General features: G+C 48.2%; 1 protein-coding gene across 3 annotated transcripts in view; it reads left to right on the top strand.

The window, feature by feature from the left end:
- The window catches only part of TASOR2 (transcription activation suppressor family member 2), a 236780-nt gene that overhangs the window by 144514 nt on the left and 73005 nt on the right, over positions 1-19261 (top strand). For all 3 annotated transcript variants that reach the window (XM_029617192.1, XM_029617191.1, XM_029617193.1), the window contains 2 exons: positions 2230-2475; positions 10558-11587. In XM_029617192.1, coding sequence (XP_029473052.1) covers positions 2230-2475; positions 10558-11587 — 1276 coding nt within the window. The remainder of the gene's footprint in view (positions 1-2229; positions 2476-10557; positions 11588-19261) is intronic.

The raw sequence follows: 19261 nt of genomic DNA, 5'->3' as shown, positions 1-19261 counted from the left end.
CTGCCTTGTCGGCTCATCCTGATATCATGTGGTTCTTGTGGGGTGTGAAGAATTTGCATGCTCTGTTGCGGAGAGTTTGTCCACCTTGGAGTCTTAATCTTGTCCTTAAGGACAAGGGTTTGTGTGAGGCTCCCTTTGAACCTCTCAGAAGGGTGACTCTTAAGGATTTGATGCTTAAAGCTGTTTTTCTGGTGGCAATCTATTTGGCTAGGAGAGTTTCCGAGTTACAGGCCTTGTCGTGCTGTGATCCGTTTCTTAGGATTTCTGATTCGGGGGTATCCCTGTGTACGGTACCTTCCTTTTTGCTAAAGGTCATTGCCGCATTTCACGTGAATCAGACGGTGGAGCTTCCAGCCTTTCCATAGGTAGATGCTTCCGCCCCTCACACGAGGGAACTTAGATTGTTGGATGTACGCAGGGTTTTATTAAAGTATCTGAAAGTTACGAATGATTTTCGAAGGTTGGACCATCTTTTTGTTGTCTGGAGTGGTCCAAAGAGAGGTTTCAGGCTTCTAAGGCTACCATTGCTCATTGGCTTAAGGAGGCTATTGGGTCGGCTTGCATGTGCAAGGGTTGGCTGGTTCCTGAGGGATTGCGTGCTCATTCGATGCGCTCTCAGGCTGCTTCGTGTGCGGAGGCCCAGCTAGATTCTCGGCAGGAAATTTGCAGGGCGGTGACTTGGAAGTCGCTGCATGCTTTTACAAAGTATTATCGTCTAGATATGGGGAATACAGGTCATCCATCCTTCAGTGAGAGTGTTTTGCGAGCGGGACTCTGCAGGTCCCCACCCAGTGTAGGAAGCTTTGTTACATCCCAGGAGTCTGGACTGATCTGGGTACGTACATGGAAAGGAAAATTGGTACTTACCTGCTAATTTTCGTTCCTGTAGTACCACAGATCAGTCCAGAATCCGCCCGATCTGTGGAGGAGGAGGAGTCATCCACTCAGACTATTTTCTAGTTGTATATAATGCAGACCGCTTAAAAAAAAAAAAAAATGAAAACACATACAAGTTAAGAGTGTTATTGGTATTTGGACCTTTTTTAGAGAGTTTTTCTTAAGCTTTGATACAGTTCAATACTGAGGAGCTGCAGGTGGCCCACGAGGTTAAGTGGCAGTGTCTGTAAAACTTTCTCTGTCTCCATTTGCTGGCAGGGAGGCAAAACCAGGAGTCTGGACTGATCTGTGGTACGACAGGAATGAAAATTAGCAGGTAAGAACCAATTTTCCTATAGGTGGTATTAGGAAAGGATTGGAAAATAAAACAGGATATCATGATATGCCTCTGTATCAGGCTATGGTGTGACCACACCTTTAGTACTGTGTGCAGTCCCATCTCAAAAACAGTAAGCTGCTTAGACTATGAGCGAATGCGGTGTATAATTGCATTAAATAAAATAAAAATAAGTAAAGTGGAGGAACCAGAAACAGTACAGAGAAGAGCGAGCAGAATGATAAATTGATGCAATGTTAGTGTAATATTATTTGTGTATGTTTCTAATATGTAAACCGCCTAGACGGATAGTTCCCTACCCATTGTGCGGTATATAAGAATTGTAAATAAATAAATAAATAAATAAAAGGGGGTGGAATGGCTTCCCTACGAGGAGACACTAAAGAGGTGTGGGCTCTTCAGTCTGCAGAAGAGATGGCTGAGAGGGGGGATATGAGTGGGGTGGATTGGGGAAACGGGAAGCTTTCAAACAGTACTAAGTACTAGGGGATACGCAGAGGTCCATATTCAGCAAGCTGCTGTGTGGGCAAGTTATCCGGCTAAAGATAGCTTTTGAATGTGGCCGATTAGGTCTAAAGTTATAACCAGCCACTTATCCGGATATCTTCAATAGATATCTGGTTAAGTGCAAGTCCTGTACCAAAAACAAAATTTACCATGAGCCCTTGTCCCTATCCCCCACCACCTCAAACATAACAAAGTACTCACTGGTCGCAATCTTCTCCAACCTCCTTTTTTTTTTTTTTTTTTTTTTAAACTGAGCGCAGTTAGCGTAGCTCAGTTTAAAAAGGGTTTAGACAGGTTCCTGGAGGGAAAAGACCATGAACCATTATTAGCTATGTAGATTTGGGAAAGCCACTGCTTATTCCTGGTTATGAGCAAGGAGGACTGAAACTCTTCTTTGGGATCCTGCCGGGTGTTTGTGATCGGAGACAGGATGCTGGGCTCGATGGACCTTTTAGTCTGATCCGGTGTGGCATTTTTTTTACGTTCAGGTGCTGAAGTGCTGACGGCGGAGTTTGTGCAACCCGTGAAGCCGGAGTCGTCCCCTGAAGGAGGCGCCTCGCGGGAGAAAGTGCCTTCGGGGCTGAGCGTCAAGAAGGCCAAGGAGGTGCCGAAACCATCTGCCAAAAAAGTCCCGCGCAGCAAGAAAAGGCTTGCAAAAGCCATGAGAAAGCCAGTCATGAAAAGCAAAGCTAAAGGGAAAAAGCAAGCCATGAGCAAGAAGCAGGTGGAGCCAGGTAAGACGGCTGCCCCGGGTTGTGTGGGCGCACGCCTCTTTCTTTACGAGCGCAGAAACGTAGAACACGACGGCAGATCAAAGACCGCACAGCCCACGCAGCCTGCCCGTCTGCGTTTCCTGTCCGTCTCCCCTCTGTGCTTGTTTCAAGCGGCCTTTAAATCGCCTTTCCCAGAGTGAGGTACAAAGGTAATGCAGTTCCTTGAGCGTTTTATATTGTTTCAGTGAAGAAGAGCAGGGGACGGGTGGGTTGCACCCTGGGGTAGAATGTTCTTTGTACAGCTTTCCTCTCTGAATCTGATTCTTTTAAAGAGAAGCAGCTTATTGAATGGCTTTCTTTGATCCTCCTTCCCTTTGTCTACTTTAGGTGACGTTTTTAAGTCTCCCATCCCAGGGACTGTGGGGTAGGCTCTTCATTATTTTGGTAGCTCTCCTCATCTTTCTGGGGCATTAGACACGGTACTGAGACTTGGATTCCTTACCCACCGGTGCAGAGGACTGTGGGCAGTATGATGCCGGACTGCACCATATACAGATGTTCAGACCAAAACACCTACAGTACCTGAATGTAATCCGCCTTGAAGTGTCATGAGAGGCGGATTATAAATCAGAATTATTATTCATGTGTAAAGGAGTCATACTGACTTGCCATGTAGCAAACTGAAGGGCCTTCTCCTAAGCTGTGGAGCTTTTGAAGATGGTAGCTTCGGAAAATAGGTAGCAGGTGAGTAATTATTTCTACAGTGTTATCACCATGCTGTACAAGTGAAGGGAGTTGTAGTAATTACACAAGATCGTAAAACCCTAGAAAGAGCTGAAGGAGATTTCAAGAAACCATTCCAGACAGGTGTTTGTTTCAGCAGCTCTTAAAATCTTCAGTGGCAGAGACTTGTCCCAGTGCTTGACTGTCTTTACCGTTAGAGTTCTTCCTCGACCTGCATTACTAAAAATCCGAGCGGCACAGTAGATTGTCAGCCATTATCCCGGAGGGCTTGCAGTCACAGTGATATGAAATCCAGGTGAGGGACTTAGTGGTGTGACTATGGAGGGAGCTGGAGATGCAGATTGCCAAACCGTCCCTGGACGTCACAGGGTTTGAGGCCTCTCTCTATGCCTTGCCAGAGGTGGAGAACCATACAGGTTTTCACTTTTTATTACAGCAGCAGGAATGTGCATCAAGGGTGGGGAGCAAAATTGGAACCATCTTGGCTGTGTGTAGCATTCTCATAAACTGCTCTCGACGCTCAGGGCTCCTTTTTCTAGTATGTTTGTCACTAAAATCACTCAGTTCTGCCAAAGGGGTAGAATTTCTAAGTGCCTCCTTTAGCTGGTTACGTTTTAGCTTAAGTCAATTTTTAAGGTTTAACGATTTTTATTGTTTTCAATCACAGAATAAACAAACAATCCTGAGGTGGGTGTGTCTCTGAGCCCACCCCTGGCATACGAATACAATCAGAGCAATATTCGAAACCCCCCTCCCCGCTATGTTCGTCGTAAAACAGCATAATCAAGAATACTAAACAGCATGTAATCTGTCTGGTCCACAATGCTCACATCGCACTAAAATAACCCGGGTGCCGCTCGCTCAAGCATTCAAAAGCAGACTCCGAATGCGATGGGGAAGCGATTGGATGTACAGGTGCCACACCGAGAGGAATCGCCGTCTCGCGATAGGGGATTGCCGTGCCATCATGTTCTCCATGATCATCATCGAGTGGAAGCCGTTCCTCCAGGCCCAGTAAGACGGGTCATCTGTTGTCCTCCATTTAGAAAGAATGATTCTTTTACCTACAACACAAGCCTTTGCCAAAAGCAAGCATGAGCCAAGATCTCTGATACGAATGGGTGATATAAGCCAAATAAGAGCCATAAAGGGGTAATGGGAATAACCACATTCAAGAGGTCCGCCAAATAGTCGGCACCAGATATACCTGTTAAGGAGCCTCTGCTCTTCAGTATTTCTCAGTCTCCTTAGCAGTTCGGGACTGGGTTCAAAAAAGGTTTGGATAAGTTCTTGGAGGAGAAGTCCATTAATGGCTATTAATCAAATTTACTTAGGGAATAGCCACTGCTATTGATTGCATCAGTGGCATGGGATCTTCTCAGTGTTTGGGTAATTGCCAGGTTCTTGTGGCCTGGTTTGGCCTCTGTTGGAAACAGGATGCTGGGCTTGATGGACCCTTGGTCTGACCTAGCATGGCAATTTCTTATGTTCTTATATCTTTGCAGTTTACACGCACATCTTCGACGCCCCTGGAGCGCATATCTAAGCCGCCCGGTGCATGCATATAAACGCACAGACCAAGAAAGCCAAGGCAAAAGTCCTCTGCCCAGCCTGCCACCTAAGAGCTGCGCAACGTGAGGAGGATTCTGCCCCGTGCCTACAGTGCGAGGCGGCCCTGTGGGAACCAGGACAAGGCCCCCCTGCCCAGAAGAGGAATCCGGCTCCACCAATGATAGTACCCCGGACCTCTCTACCCCCGGCTCGTCCCCTTCTCAGTTGGGCCCCCTTGAGGAACGCCGCTGGCTTCAATATTGACCCAGGAACCTTTTCCTGGGTAGAATTCTTCAAAGGGCTGCAAACCTTTGTCCAGGCACAATCTGTGCCACCAGTGACACAGCCACAGCCTCCACCAGAAGACCAAAATCTTCCAGGCCCCTCTCTGCCTCCCCGAGACGTGCCCCCTCCAGACAAAAGCCTCCTGTTAGGGGATACAGACACCTCTGAGGAAGAACCAGACTCACTGGAGGAAGGAAGGAAGCATACCGTACCATGATGCGTTTCTTCTCCAGAGACGAGTTACCAGACCTCGTGTCTCTGCGCCTGAGGGAACTAGCCATCCCAGGCACAAGCACCACAGCGGAACCAAAGACGAACCCTCTTCTGGTCGGGCTCTGTCAGGCCTCATGCCATTTCCCGTTGCTACAAGCCGTACAACAACTGATCGACCTGGAATGGAATGCTCCGGAGGCCAGTTTCAAAAGAGAACAGGCCCTAGAAGCCCTATACCCACTGGATCCCTCAGCCAAAGAACTCCTGGTGTTTCCCAAAGTGGACGCCATGGTCTGCGCTGTCGCGAAGCACACTACCATTCCAGTCAAAGGAGCGGCACTCAAGGATGCCCAGGACAGACGTCAGGAATCCATCCTTAAACAGTCATTTGATGCAGCAGATATCTCACTACAGATCGCTGCCTGCTGTGTCGTGGTGATACGTGCCTGCTTATCACGCGCCAGGAACGCTACAATGCCCGTTGAAACTTTAGAACCAGCGATATCCTTCTTCACGGATGCGATGTCCGACCTGGTGCGCACCTCAGCCAGGGGCGTCTCATCCATTGTGGCACCAGAAGGCAACTCTGGCTCCGAAGCTGGTTAGCCAACGCAACCTCCAAGACAAAACTCACGAGAATACCCTTTAAAGGAGCCCTCCTGTTCGGAAGCGATGGGACAAGGAAGAGTCGGGATGGAACATCAACCGACTGGAAGCCCGGGCAGTCAGACTAGGCTGCCTACGATTCAGTCACAGACTCCGAGGAGAAGCTGTCAGTCATGTCTGATAACGCCACAACAGTGGCCTACATCAAGTGCCAGGGAGGAACCAGAAGCCAACAGGTGTCCATGGAAATAGACCCCCTAATGACGAGGGCGGAAGCAAACCTGCAAGGGATCTCGGCCGCCCACATCATGGGAAAAGACAACGTCACTGCGGATTACCTCAGCAGAGAAAGTCTAGACCCAGGGAAATGGAGGCTGTCAACCACAGCCTTCCAGTTGATAATAGACCGCTGGGAAACCTCAGCCATGGATCTTCTGGCAACCCGGTCCAACACCCAAGTTCTTCAGTCGCAGACAAGACCCTCAATCCCAGGGGCTTGACGCCCTCATCCAAACCTGGTCACAGGAAGACCTGCTGCACGTCTTTTCTCCATGGCCACTACTGGGAGGGATCATCCGCAAGATAGAACACCACAGGGGGCTAGTACTTCTAGTGGCCTCCGATTGGCCAAGAAGGCCGTGGTATGCAGATATGCGAAGACTTCTGGCGGGGAACCCCATGTGTCTACCTCCACACAGTGACCTGCTCCAGCAAGGACCGATCCTCCATGAAGACCCAACTCTATTCTCTCTTACGGTCTGGCCATTGAAAGGACTCGCCTGAAGAAAAGCGGATACTCGAGGGCAGTAATTGACACCTTGCTCCGAGCAAGGTGTCAATTAACTTGTATACGAATATGGAGAATATTTGAAGCCTGGTGTGAAGACCATGACATACTTCCGCGGACAGTCAAGATTCCCATGATCCTGGAATTCCTGCAGGATGGCCTGAAGAAGGGGTTGTCTCTCAACTCCATCAAGGTTCAACTGGCCATGCTGGCCTGCTTCAGAACCAAAGTGGACGACATCAGTCTTTCTTCCCATCCAGATGTCTTCTGCTTCCTGAGAGGGGTCAAGCAAATCCGACCACCACTAAAGTGGCTGGTACCCCTGTGGAATCTCAATCTAGTACTCAACTTCCTAGCGGGAGCTTCCTTCAGACCTACACGCGGTCTGTCCCTACGGCTCCTGACTTAGGAGACTGCTTTCCTAGTGGCAATATGTTCAGCCCATCGCATCTCCGAACTTCAAGCTCTATCCTACTGGGAACCGTTCCTCAGATTATTACCGGGATCCATACAGCTACGCACTGTCCCCTCCTTCCTTCCAAAGGTGGTTTCTCATTTCCATCTAAACCAAACCATCTTGCTGCCATCTCCAGACAAGCATAAGGACTCTGAAGACTCACGCCGCCTACGCCATCTTAACGTCTGCAGACTCCTAGTCCACTACCTGGAAAGATCGGAATCCGTACGAAAGACGGACCACCTATTCGTTCTTCACAGTGGGAAGAAACAAAGGGAAGCAGCCTCGCGGGCAACCATAGCCCACTGGATCAAGGAAGTAATCAAGGCGGCCTACGTAGAGACAGGCAAGCCTCCACCTCTACAAGTCAAGGCCCATTCCACAAGAGCCCAGGCAGTGTCCTGAGCAGAAACCAAGATGCTGTCACCCGCTGAGATCTGTTGGGCGGCGACGTGGTCCTCCATTCACACCTTCTCGAGGTTCTACCGCCTGGATGTTCAGGCCAGGGAGGACACAGCATTCGCAAGGGCAGTACTAAGTGGGCCACGGGCAGCCTCCCACCCGGTTCGGGAGTAGCATTTGTACATCCCATTGGTTCTGAGTCCATCTGCTACATGCTAGGAAATTGAGAAATTACTTACATAGAAATGAAACATAGAAATGACGGCAGAAGAAGACCAAACGGTCCATCCAGTCTGCCCAGCAAGTTTCGCACTTTTTTTTTTCTCATACTTATGTTACTCTTGGCTCTCAGTAACCTTTTGGTTCTATTTCCCTTCCACCCCCATCATTAATGAGAGAGCAGTGTTGGAACTGCATCTAAGTGAAATATCTAACCCAATTAGTTAGGGGTAGCAACCGCTGCAATAAGCAAGCCACACCCACCCCACCTGCCCACCCAGACTAAATAATTCAGTCCTTGTTGGTTGTTGTCTGTATATAGATCCACCTTTCTTCATTCCCCCTACCGTTGAAGCAGAGAGCTATGCTGGATATGCATTGAAAGTGAGGTATCAGACTTTCTCCCCTGCCGTTGAAGCAGAGAGCTATGCTGGATATGCTTGAAGTATCAGTCTTTCTCCCCTGCCGTTGAAGCAGAGAGCTATGCTGGATATGCATTGAAAGTGAGGTATCAGTCTTTCTCCCCTGTCGTTGAAGCAGAGAGCTATGCTGGATATGCATTTTCCTTAGTGTAGACAGATGGACTCAGTATCCCGCCCACAGCTGCCTCAAAATACGGAAACCTCGAGTGACAATCCCCGAGAGCAAGACAAGCACGAGTAAGCCAGACTTACCCCCAGTTAAGACACCCATAGTTACTGGGTGTCAGCGTTTCTCGGTTGACGACACTGGCGGTCTCCAGTTATAATTCACGTCAACTAGTTCAAGTTTAATCAAGTTATCCAAACACACATATATCCACTATTGCTTTGTGAAGAGAATCCTGAAGAGCAGAGCTTCCTGCACGGGTATATGTAGTGCTGACGTCAGATTGAAATCTGACTCCATCTCCAACTGCTATCAGGAGTCCATCTGTCTACACTAAGGAAAACAAAATTATCAGGTAAGTAATTTCTCCACTGTCCTTGTTGGTTGCTGTCTGAATCTAATTCCCCTTTTCCTCTTTTCCCCCTGCCATAAAAGCAGAGAGCAATGATGGAGCTGCATCAACATTATGAAGGCTTATTGGTTAAGGGTAGTAACTGCCGCACCAGCAAGTTATCCCCATGCACTCTTTTCTTCATTTCCATCTCTAGCCTTTAGGGATCTATGGTATTTATCCCATGCCCCTTTGAAATCTTTCTCTGTTTTTGAATTCACCACCTCCTCTTGATTGATCGCAAATCTTATGTAAGTCAAAGTGATTTACAATAAAGGTTTTACATAACTAACAAATTAGTAAAATACAGTAAGCGTTTTAATAAGCAGATGTTGTAAATTAAGTCCTGTAACTGACTGAGTACTTCAGATATGAGATCAACAAAGCAGGGTTTTTATTCATAGGTGAATTTCTTTAGTTTATTTAATTCAAGCCTGTAATCAAAAGGCCTTGTTTTAGCTGACCAAGTTAGCCAGTCACGGTTTCATCTCCACCCAAACTCCACCTTCATGGACAGCCACTTTTGAAATGATTAAATCTAGCCACCTAGTGAATCTGCTTGGGAAAATTTACCCCCAGCGACTTCTGCAGAGAATGAGTCTGCTCTCGGTTCTGCCACCGTAGCTGAAGCTCCATTGGTGGATTTAAGGGCATGCTGGGACGAGCTGGGAGGTCTGAGTGGGTATGGCTGGTAAAGAGGAGTTCCTTAGGGGCGACAAACAGGCCCCTCCAGTTGGGAGTGGGTCAGCGAGAAGGTGAATCAGTGTTGCAGGGAGCAGTTAAGGGGCAGTCGGAGGGGATGTGGCTCTCACTGGGTTCTAGGAGAGGAGCAGGTGGAGGAAGATTCTGTGGAGATCCAGTGGTGGTCGGCAGGCTTGTGTTTCAAGGGTGAAGAAAGAAGGGGCAGTCTGGATGCATTGCTGGGACCGCCAGCAGTTTGAGTGCTGCCATTCTTTGAGGTGGGAGAAGAGGATTTTCTTGGCGTCCAAAGGGTTTCACAGGGAGAAGATATCTTTTGGAAGTACTAGGAGGGATTTCCAATGTCCTGCCTGGGCACTCGGACAGTTTGAGGCCTTGCCTTTGTCTTGGTCTAGCGCTGAAATTGTTTGCAGCGGATCATGATTGCATTTGCAACACAGCACTTGGAGCTTGGCAGGTGATCCTCTTCAGGGCCCTGCAGGTTAAGCCTTTCCCCAACTCTGCAGCAAATGGATCTGTGCTCAGCAGGGTTTGGAAAGTGACTCCCTCCCCACTCCCTTTGCCAAGGGCCACGGAGGGGGTTACATAAGTAGAAAAAGTAACTTGTTTAGCTTTTATTTAGTTTGTTAATTATTTGTCTTCAGATACCCTGTGACTGTATGTACTGGGCTGCTTGCTATGTATTTAGTTTTGGGTCACGCCCTACGAGTTGGGGAGATGTTAACCTTCAAGTGTCAAGAAAGGGGGAGTGCAGCATAGGTAAAGGGGAGCCAGCACCAGATTGAAGATGCAACATGGAAATGTACAGTAGAAGTAAAGGAGCCTACTGACATACAAAAAAAAAAAGTATGTGACGTCAAGATTCAGTCACAGGGAGGGCCGGCTGAGTGAATCTGGCTAGCTTTTATACCGGATATTCAGCTCGCTGCTGAATATTCCCAGTTAACTTTATCTGGCTAGCTCTAGATTAACACTGGCTAACTTTGCTCTGCCCCAGGGCAGTCAAACAGGTGGGAAAGTTTTACAAACCCTGGGGTTTGTTCGGTATTGGAATTTAGCTGGACAAAACCCCTTTGAATGTGAACTTCATACAATTTTTAGTAAATGCTTACTTGGGCTACTGTAATAATTGACTTTTTTTCCTTTTTTTTTGTTCTGTAGCCAGAAAAAGTTCACCAAGTCTGTCAAACAAACATTTATCTGGAAGTCGAGGTGATGCTGTCGGTATGAAGAAGCCTCCCAAGCAAAACCCTGTGACGATGGTAAAGCTGGTAGCTGGGAAAAGCAGCAGGAAGAATAAAAGTGTGGTTACGGCGGCCCGGGCCGCCAGATACAGCGAGAAAATAACCAAGGCCCCCTTCAGGAACAGTAACGTGCATAACACAAAGAGCCCGACAGTAGCCCAGGCCTCCGCCAGGAAGAGTGAGGTACTCCAGAACGTACCTGACGAGGCACTGGAAATGTCAGGCGGGCAAAGTGAGGCACCAGAAGAGAGCAGCATTGCTCAGAGGTTGAACTGCTATGAATCGCACGCTCTAAACCTCCTGGCAGATCTGGCTCTGAGTTCAGCGACCACTAGCACCATGCCATGCGTTGTCACGGATGACCGTTCCTGGCCCGCTAAAAGGACCGCAGACTACAAAGCATCCGTCAAGAGGAAGTCCATCCGAACTGCTTCTGATCATGAGTATTACCGAGTTGACAGGCCACGCAGAGGAGGTTATCAGTCCCCTTCCACGGCCCACCGCCACCTCCCGAGAAGAGACACGACCTCTCTCCCACTGGATAACAGTTGCAGCACCATCTCCCATATTTCTCTTGAGCATTCATACACGTTGCCTTTCTCGGACCATTCGAAAAAGTATCAGTTTTCAAAGGGGGTGCAAAATTCTCATGGCAAGTACAGAGTTAACAGCATGAAGGCAGGCACTGTGATTGGAAGGGTCATGCCCTTTAGGCATCAGCAGAACACCGTCCATCTGCAAGGAGAGTCTGAGTGCACAACTGAAAAGCCCAGAAGGCGCCTCGTAGCCTTGGATAAGAAGACTGCCTCGCACCGGTCACGCACTGTGCTGAAGACAGATGAAACATTTAGGGTGAATTGTACGTGGGAGGCTGACTATCTCTTCCAGCTTGACAGCAAATACACCAGTGATCCCTTGGAGAAAACAGTGAATCGAGCTTTGCATGGGTAAGTTCCATCTCCAAAGGCAAGTTTGTGCCTGGTAAGAGTGATTCCTGTTTGTATCCTGGATCTGTCCAGACAAGTGGGTATTTGCATCCCTACCAGCAGATGGAGGCAGAGAACAAAAGGTTTGGGGCGCTGCTACATAACAAGAGAGCGCCACCTGCAGTCCCTCAGTATTTCTCTGTCTCCAGCAGATGGGAGAGGTGCACACTTGCAGTCTGGAGTTTGATTAAAAAAAAAAAAAAAAAGTTGAAAATTCCTGAAAGGCTCCGCAAGGTGTTAGGTTCCTTTGTGGGCCATCCCTTGGGTTGAGTAGGGCGAGCGGGGGGTTGGTGACCCCTGAGTTAGCTCATCCTTTATCATTCAGGGGAGGCGAAAGCCAGGGGTCCTGGTTCCCTCACCCCCTCTGAGTCCTCACTTCCAGAGTCTGCTGTCTGAACATCCAGAAGCAGGGAAGGTAGCCCCTTTCTTTGTGCTTTCCTTGTTTGCTGGTTATTTCCTTATTTCGATGTCTGTGCCTTTAAATAATAAAAAAAAAAAAAAAAAGACGCTGCGAAGGGAGCTGCTCGGGTGCTGATTGGCTGAGCTGCAGGGAGGCAGGGCTGGGAGAGTGAGGGCAAAAGCCTCCTGATTGCTGAACCAGGGGCTTGCTTAACATCGGGGATACGCCACTGGTGGTTTGTTCAGCAGCAGGGGCTATTTTTAGGCCTGACCACTATTCAGGCCGATGCCTGCTTAGCACCGTACAGTTGCTGCGGTTGCAGTGTGAGAGTAGTTCGACTCTACAACTGCATTTTGTGCGGAGGGTGCCTCGAGGGTCCGGGACCTCTGTGGGCCCATCAGGGTGGTCAGACCATGAGGTCAGCCGGACCATGCTGCAGGCCCCGGGGGGGGGGGGGGGGGGGGGACGGACGGGGGGTGTCAGAGAAACCGGCGGCCATTTTGAGAGCACATGGCAGGAGCTAAGATGCTGCTTCAGAGCCTCGACTCCCCTCCTCCACTTTTGCCTGTCAATTTAGGGACAGGGGGCCAGGGGGATGACAACTCTTTGGATTCTGAGCAGTTTTCAGCAGATCTTGTCCTGCTTTTTCACAAGGCCTATTTGGCTGAGAAGGAGGTAGGATCCAGGCTGCCGCTTCCCAGAAAACCCCTTGTGACTAAAAAAAAAAACAAAAAAAAAACTCGGGGGGGGGGTTGGAGCAAGTGGAATCTGTAGGGATCCTGCGTCTCCTTGGGCTGGGATGGTCCACGCCTGAGGATGGGGACACTTCAGATGAGTTGGATGGGCCCAATCAGTGGCAGGATATTGCGGTGGTGCCAGACCAGTCAGCAATTTAGTGGATCCTGTTCGATGACGTCCCGACTGCTGAGGGTGACTGCTCTTGGGTACTTCAGTTGTTCCACAGGGAGGAGTTAGGTCTGCAGGTTCCCCAGGTGTTGGAAGATTTGGGGATTAAGGGTTGAACCCGGTCCTGGAGGGACTGTGGGAGCCTCCTAAGGCGATTTTCCTTTCCCCAAGAAGGTGAAGACGTTAGTAGGAGTCTCCTGAAGCGGGTCTCAAGGTAGCCAGAGCTATGGCTAAGCTATATCCCTTGCCGAAATAAACCTGGGAGGACTTGGCTAATGAAGGGGTGGACCCGGTCCTGGAGGGATTAAGGAGGCCCCCTAAGGCCTTTCCATTGCAGAGAGTGAAGATGCTAGTAGATCAGGAGGGAGAATCTCCTGAGGCGGGCCTGGAGATAGCGAGAGCTATGGCAAAGCTATACCCCTGGCTGGAGCAGATCTTGAAGTCCTGGAGAAAACATCCATTCCAGGAGCCAGAGCGACAGCTCTAAAAGATGTCCAAGCTTTGAATATGGAGATCCTGCTCAAAGACGGTTTGAGGTTTCGGCTTGGAGTCTTCATGCCGCAGTGTGCAGAAGTTTGATGCAGTATGTGTGCTGGGTGGAGAAGGCACTCAAGTGGTAAGAGACTGCAGCTGAGCAGCACAGGCAGCCCGCTTGGAAGTGGGAGTGGCCTTTGTGGCTGATGCTCTGTATGACATAATCCAGTCTTCCATCAGAAGATAGTGGTAGCTGTGAGGAGACTCCTATGGCTACGAAATTGGTCATCAAATGTGCAGCTGTCTAATCTCCCCTTCAAGGTAAAGCTGCTATTTGGAGAGGATTTAGAACAGCTCATAAAGCAAGTGGGGGAGTCGAAGGGTAATATGTTGCCTGAGGACAAGAAAACCTCCAAGAAGTTTTTTCCTCTGTAAGCTCAATTCCAAGAAGCAAGGCGGCTTCACACTAGCAGGAACCCTGGGGCCAGCGGTGCAAAAGCAGAGTTTGGGCAGGCAGCAGTCTTTTCAAGCCCAATGCAGGCCTCTGAGGGACGGTAGGCCCTAGGGGGGAAGGCAGAAGGAAGATTGGACATTGAAGGCAGGCTGGTCTGCTCCTCTCCAGAGGCTATTGGAGGAAGGCTGTCCCTCTTTTAAGAGGAGTGGACCAAGATCATGTCAGACCAGTGGGTCCTGGAGGAGGTGAGAGACTGCTATGCCTTGGAATTTTCTCATCTGCTCAGGAATGCCTTTGTAATCTCCCGCTGTGTCTCCTGGGCTATGTGAGAGGCAATGTGGGAGATGTTGCAACAGCTACAGCTCCTGTGTGCCTTTGTTCCAGTGCTTCCTCTGGAGAGGGGGCAGGGTCAATACCCCATGTACTTTGTGGTGCCCAAAAGGGAGGGGACTTTTTGGCCCATTCTTGATCTGCAGAAGGTCAATGCTGCCCTATGGGTGCTGCAGTTTTGGATGGAGACATTGCACAAAGTATTAGCGGGCAGTGCGCAAAGGGGAGTTTCGGGCGTCATTGGACTTGTCGGAAGCATATCTCCATATCCCCAATTGGGCCAAACTCCAGCGTTCCTGAGGTTCAGGCTCCTGGGGGGAGCTTTTCCAATTTCGAGCCCTTCCCTTTGGGTTGCCAGCTGCGCCGTGCACATTCACATAGTGATGGTGGTAGTGGTGGCGGCACCCAAGAAGAAAGGTATCTTGGTGCTCCCGTACCTGGTTGATTGGTTAGTACGGGCGAAGTCAGAAATGGAGTACTGTCATTGTCTAGCGGGTCTGGCAGCTCCTGGATTAATTGGGCTGGGTGAGGAATCTGGCAAAGAGCCGTTTAAAGTCGAACCAGTCGTTGTAATGTCTGAAGACACGCTTAGATACCCAGATGGGGAAGGTATTTCTGACTACAGAGCGGTAGTCAAGTTACAGAGACAGGTCTTTTGGCTGATGCGTCTGTCGGTTCCCAGAGTCCAGGCTTATTTGCAGGTCCTGGGTTCCATGGCTTCTACGCTAGAGTTAGTTTCATGGGCCTCTGCTCACTTGTGCCCGTTGCAGAGGACGCTATTATCCCGTTGGAATCCGCTTTCTAAGGAATTTCAGCTTCCTATGCCGTTACCAGAGGATGCCATTTCCAGTCTCTTGTGGTGGCTGTTTCGGCACTATCTCAAGAAAGGGATGGATCGGGAAGTGCCCAACTTGGTGGTAGTGACCACAGTTGTCAGCCTCTCTGGTTGGGGGGGGTGATGTGTCAAGGAAAATTGGCCCAGGGGCAGTGGTCTTCAGAGGGGGCAACCTGGTCATCAATCGGCTGAAAACCTGGGTAGTGTGTGAAGCCTTACTGTCATTTCTCCCGCTCATTCAGGGCGAGTCAGTGCGAGTGTTCACTGACAATGTGACATCATTAGGATGGAACGAAGAGTAGTCTAGTAGTGCTGGCGGTGCAAGAACTTTTTGTTTGGGCAGAGAAACATTTAGCAAGTATAGCAGCTTCCCATGTAGCTGGAGTGGACAGTGTGCTGGCGGACTTCCTCAGCAGACAGCGTCTGGATCTGGGGGTGTGGGAGTTGTCAGCGGAGGCCTTCTTGACTCAGGCCAGATTGGGCAGACCAGTGGTGGGCCTCATGGCGACTTCAGAAAATGTGAAGACGGATCAGTTTTTCAGTTGCAGAAGGGAGTTCCATGGCCGAAACACCTGTAGCTGTACGTGTTTCCACAGTGGCATCTCGTAGGCCAAGTGCCGTGGCTCATCGAGCTTCATTCAGGCAGGGTGATTCAGGTGGCTCTTGAGTGGCCGCATCGGCCGTGGTTTGCAGACCACCTCCTGGCGGTGGACTGTCCTGTTCGTTTGGCTTATCTGTCAGGGCTGATGCGGCAGGGACCTGTATTTTCACATTGGGAGGATCAAGTCTATCTAGTGGCTTGGCTCTGCTTGAAAGATTATCCTGAGCCTATGATTGTGACTTTGCTTCAGGCAAGGAAGCCTTCCACGTCTTTGGCTTATGTCCGAGTGAGGAGAGTCTTTGAATCCTGGTGTTTGCAGAACAAGGTGCAGCCTTTGAAGGTGGACATTCCTAGAATTCTAGCCTTTTTGCAAAGGAGTTTGACTAACAGTTTGGCCTATAATTCCCTTCGGGTTCAGGTGGCAGCCTTAGGTTCCCTTTGAGGTAGGATTCAGGGAAGACCGTTGGCATCTCATCCAGATGTGGTTCATTTCCTCAAAGGGGCAAAACGTTTCTGTTTTCTCGTTTGGAGGATTTATCCAGCATGGAATCTGAACTTAGTTCTTCAGGTGCTGTGTGGTCCTCCCTTTGAACTGGTTATGAGGGCTTCTCGAAAGGACTTAACCCTGAAGGCTGTTCTCCTGGTGCCTGTGTTCATCTAGAAGGATTTTTGAACTTTGTTGTGTAGAGACCCTTTCCTGCGTTTTTTGGAGGTAAAGTGGTTTCTTTACGTACGGTTTCTTCTTGTTGCATGCGGGTCTTTCAAGTTCCCTCTCAGAATAGAGGGGCTTGGGTACATCCTACTTGTCTGGACTGATCTGGGATATGAACAGGAAAGGAAAATTGGTCTTACCTGCTAATTTTCGTTCCTGAAATACCACGGATCAGTCCAGAGACCTGTCCCCATTTCGAAAGACTTCCTTACTTCTGGATGTTGCTGAGCTGATATGTGATATATTCAGAGTAATGAGAAGTGTATATAGTTTCAGATGTGTGTTCTGTCAGGTTAAGAGGGCGTAGTTTTTCCAGGGGGCTTCAGCCTTTAAGTATCTATTCACCCCAGGTTTATTGGGGTTTAAGGTAGACATCTTGGCTTGGGTACAGGTCAGTACTGAGGGACTGCAAGTGGCGCTCTCGGTTATGTAGCAGTGCCTCAAACTTTTTGTTCTCTGCCTCCATCTGCTGGTAGGGATGCATAAACCCACCTGTCTAGACTGATCCGTGGTGCTTCAGGAATGAAAACTAGCAGGTAAGAACCAATTTTCCTGTTGCTGCCAAGCTCTAAAACTTTCTTGATGTTCTCACACACCACTGGATGTCATTAGAGCCTTTGGGACCATCCTCATCTATGGTTCTTACATCCTTTTCTTCCTCTTCACTAGATTTTCTTATTTGTGCCTAATTAGGTCTTTTCATAATTTAAAGTTAACTACTTTGCGCCCAATATTCAAAGATATCCGGTTGTCTAAGTTATCCAGATATTAATTATCCGGTTAACGTAAAATGGATATTCAGCAGCATGGTTATGCTATGGAATCCAGTATATGCATACCGGAGAAAAGCCAGTAGGTTTCATCGTTAGCCAAAACTGATCTCCAAAGGGCTGCAAATGCTAAATAACAGAGAATCCCTCAATTGCAAACATCCTAACTTTCATTTTTATAACCTTATCTTAAAGAGGCACTATGTTGTACTCCAAATTTTACCTTTTTTTAAATCCAGCTTTTTAATCTGCCTTAATTTCAGTAATTGTTAGATGAGTTCTGGGACCTATACGGTTAAAAAAATAAATAAATAAATAAAAAGAAAGTTATTTTGGGGGTTGGCTAATCTCCCTGATTCATTGGACTGGCAGGAATTCCCAGTCATTGCAAAACAGCAACATCTGCTGGTAATATTCAGGGCTCACGCCTGCAGAGTTCCAGAGGAGCCTTAGTCTTTCATACTGAGGACTATGATGACTGGGCTATAGAGAGAGGAATACAAGGTGTAATAACTGGGAGAAACCCTTAATTGTAGGTATCTCAGCCTCCTCTGCAGTCAGGCAGACCAGTCCACACAAGTGGATTATGCACCTTTTCCAGCAGATGGAGACGGAGTAAAATTGATGCAATGGATATATAGTGCTGCCCCAACTTCAGTCCACCAGTATTCTGTCTCCAACAGATGATGCACATGCATCTCCCTACTGGGGGATTGCTTGTAATATGAAAAAAAAGAAAAGAGTAGGGAAGTTTCAGTCCCCCTCTCTTTTTTCCTTACCAGGTGTTCTTCCCTCGGCGCTGGTGACTCTGCGTCTTTACCCCCTTTGCCTCTCACTTCTCTGGGGAGTTGGTGTACGGTGGAGACTGCTTGAGCTTAGTGGGTTGAGCAGCCTTTGTCTAGGCCTCGCTCTTCAGGCGCATAAGGCCACAGCCTATATTCGTGCACTGGGGTATTTTGTGTGCATACAACTGCGGCCTAGTTTTGGGTGCGTATTTGTCCATGTACTCGCGGACACTGCTGGGCGGTGCACAGGAGCTGCCTAGAGCCCAGTGCAGAAAGACTATGGCGTGGGTACAAAACTGTCTTAAGCGCCTGGCTATCTGTGATGCTTGCCATATAAGGGCCATCCAGTCATCACTTTCTTTTCGCCTGTGTCAGCGCTGCTTGGATGCTCAAGGTGATTTGGCCACTTTGGATTTTGCCGATGTTGGGCCATCCCCTCGAGAGGGGCGTGGGACGGAAGGCGATACAGTGGATGGGGGGTCCCCTTCCTCCTTGTTCCCAATGATAGAGACATCTCTTGCAGAAGGGTTGGAGTGTGTCCAGTTTGGGCCTATGGGCCCTGGTTTGGATCCTTCCTCCTTTTCCTGGGTAGAATTTTTACAGGGTCTGCAGGTTTTCTGCAGGGGCACCCAGTGGAGGTGAAGCAACCCACCAAGAAGCTCAGATGTGAAAGAAGGCAATGATTCATGGCACTGTAGGGCAATAAAGGCTTCTTCCAATTAAACAGGAAGTCCAGAGGAACAGGAAGACCACTGCTGAGCCCTCCAAAAATACTCATGAAAGACAGCAGTACAACGAGGCACAAGCACTAATGAAAATATATGGTCCTGTTTACTAAAATAATTAGAAGTGAAATTATGGATTCAACTTGCAGTTGGTGAATAGACAATTTTTGCTAATGGGTATTTCTTGCAAATTTAAAAAAGTATAAAATTGCAAAAATTGGCATTGGGAAAACTGCATTTGCAATGTTTGTCTCCTATCCAAGAAGACTGCTTGTTTTTTTGTTTTTTAATGAAATTCTTTTAAAAGCAATAATACATTAACAAAATGGCCTTTTTTAATGAAATAATTCTTTTAAAGCAATAATACATTATTTCATTAAAAAAGGCCATTTTGTTAATTATTTTAAAGCAATACTACATTAACAAAATGGCCTTTTTTTCACACACTTATTTAGGATCTTTTATATTCTGCAAATTCCATGTTCTGTTCAATGTGGAGCATATATTAATCACATTTAACAATACAAGTAAAACAAAGCAAACAGCATCATGCCTATAAATGAAATGAAATCATCTTTAAAGCTAAACATTAAAAGCAATTTTACAATAAGTGCTTTAATTTGTTTCCTAAATATTTAGTGGC

The sequence above is a fragment of the Rhinatrema bivittatum genome, chromosome 9 (assembly GCF_901001135.1).
Source record: "Rhinatrema bivittatum chromosome 9, aRhiBiv1.1, whole genome shotgun sequence".
Classification (NCBI taxonomy): Eukaryota; Metazoa; Chordata; class Amphibia; order Gymnophiona; family Rhinatrematidae; genus Rhinatrema; species Rhinatrema bivittatum.
Note: the sequence above shows the minus strand (reverse complement) of the source record. Positions and strands in the feature narration are given on the sequence as shown.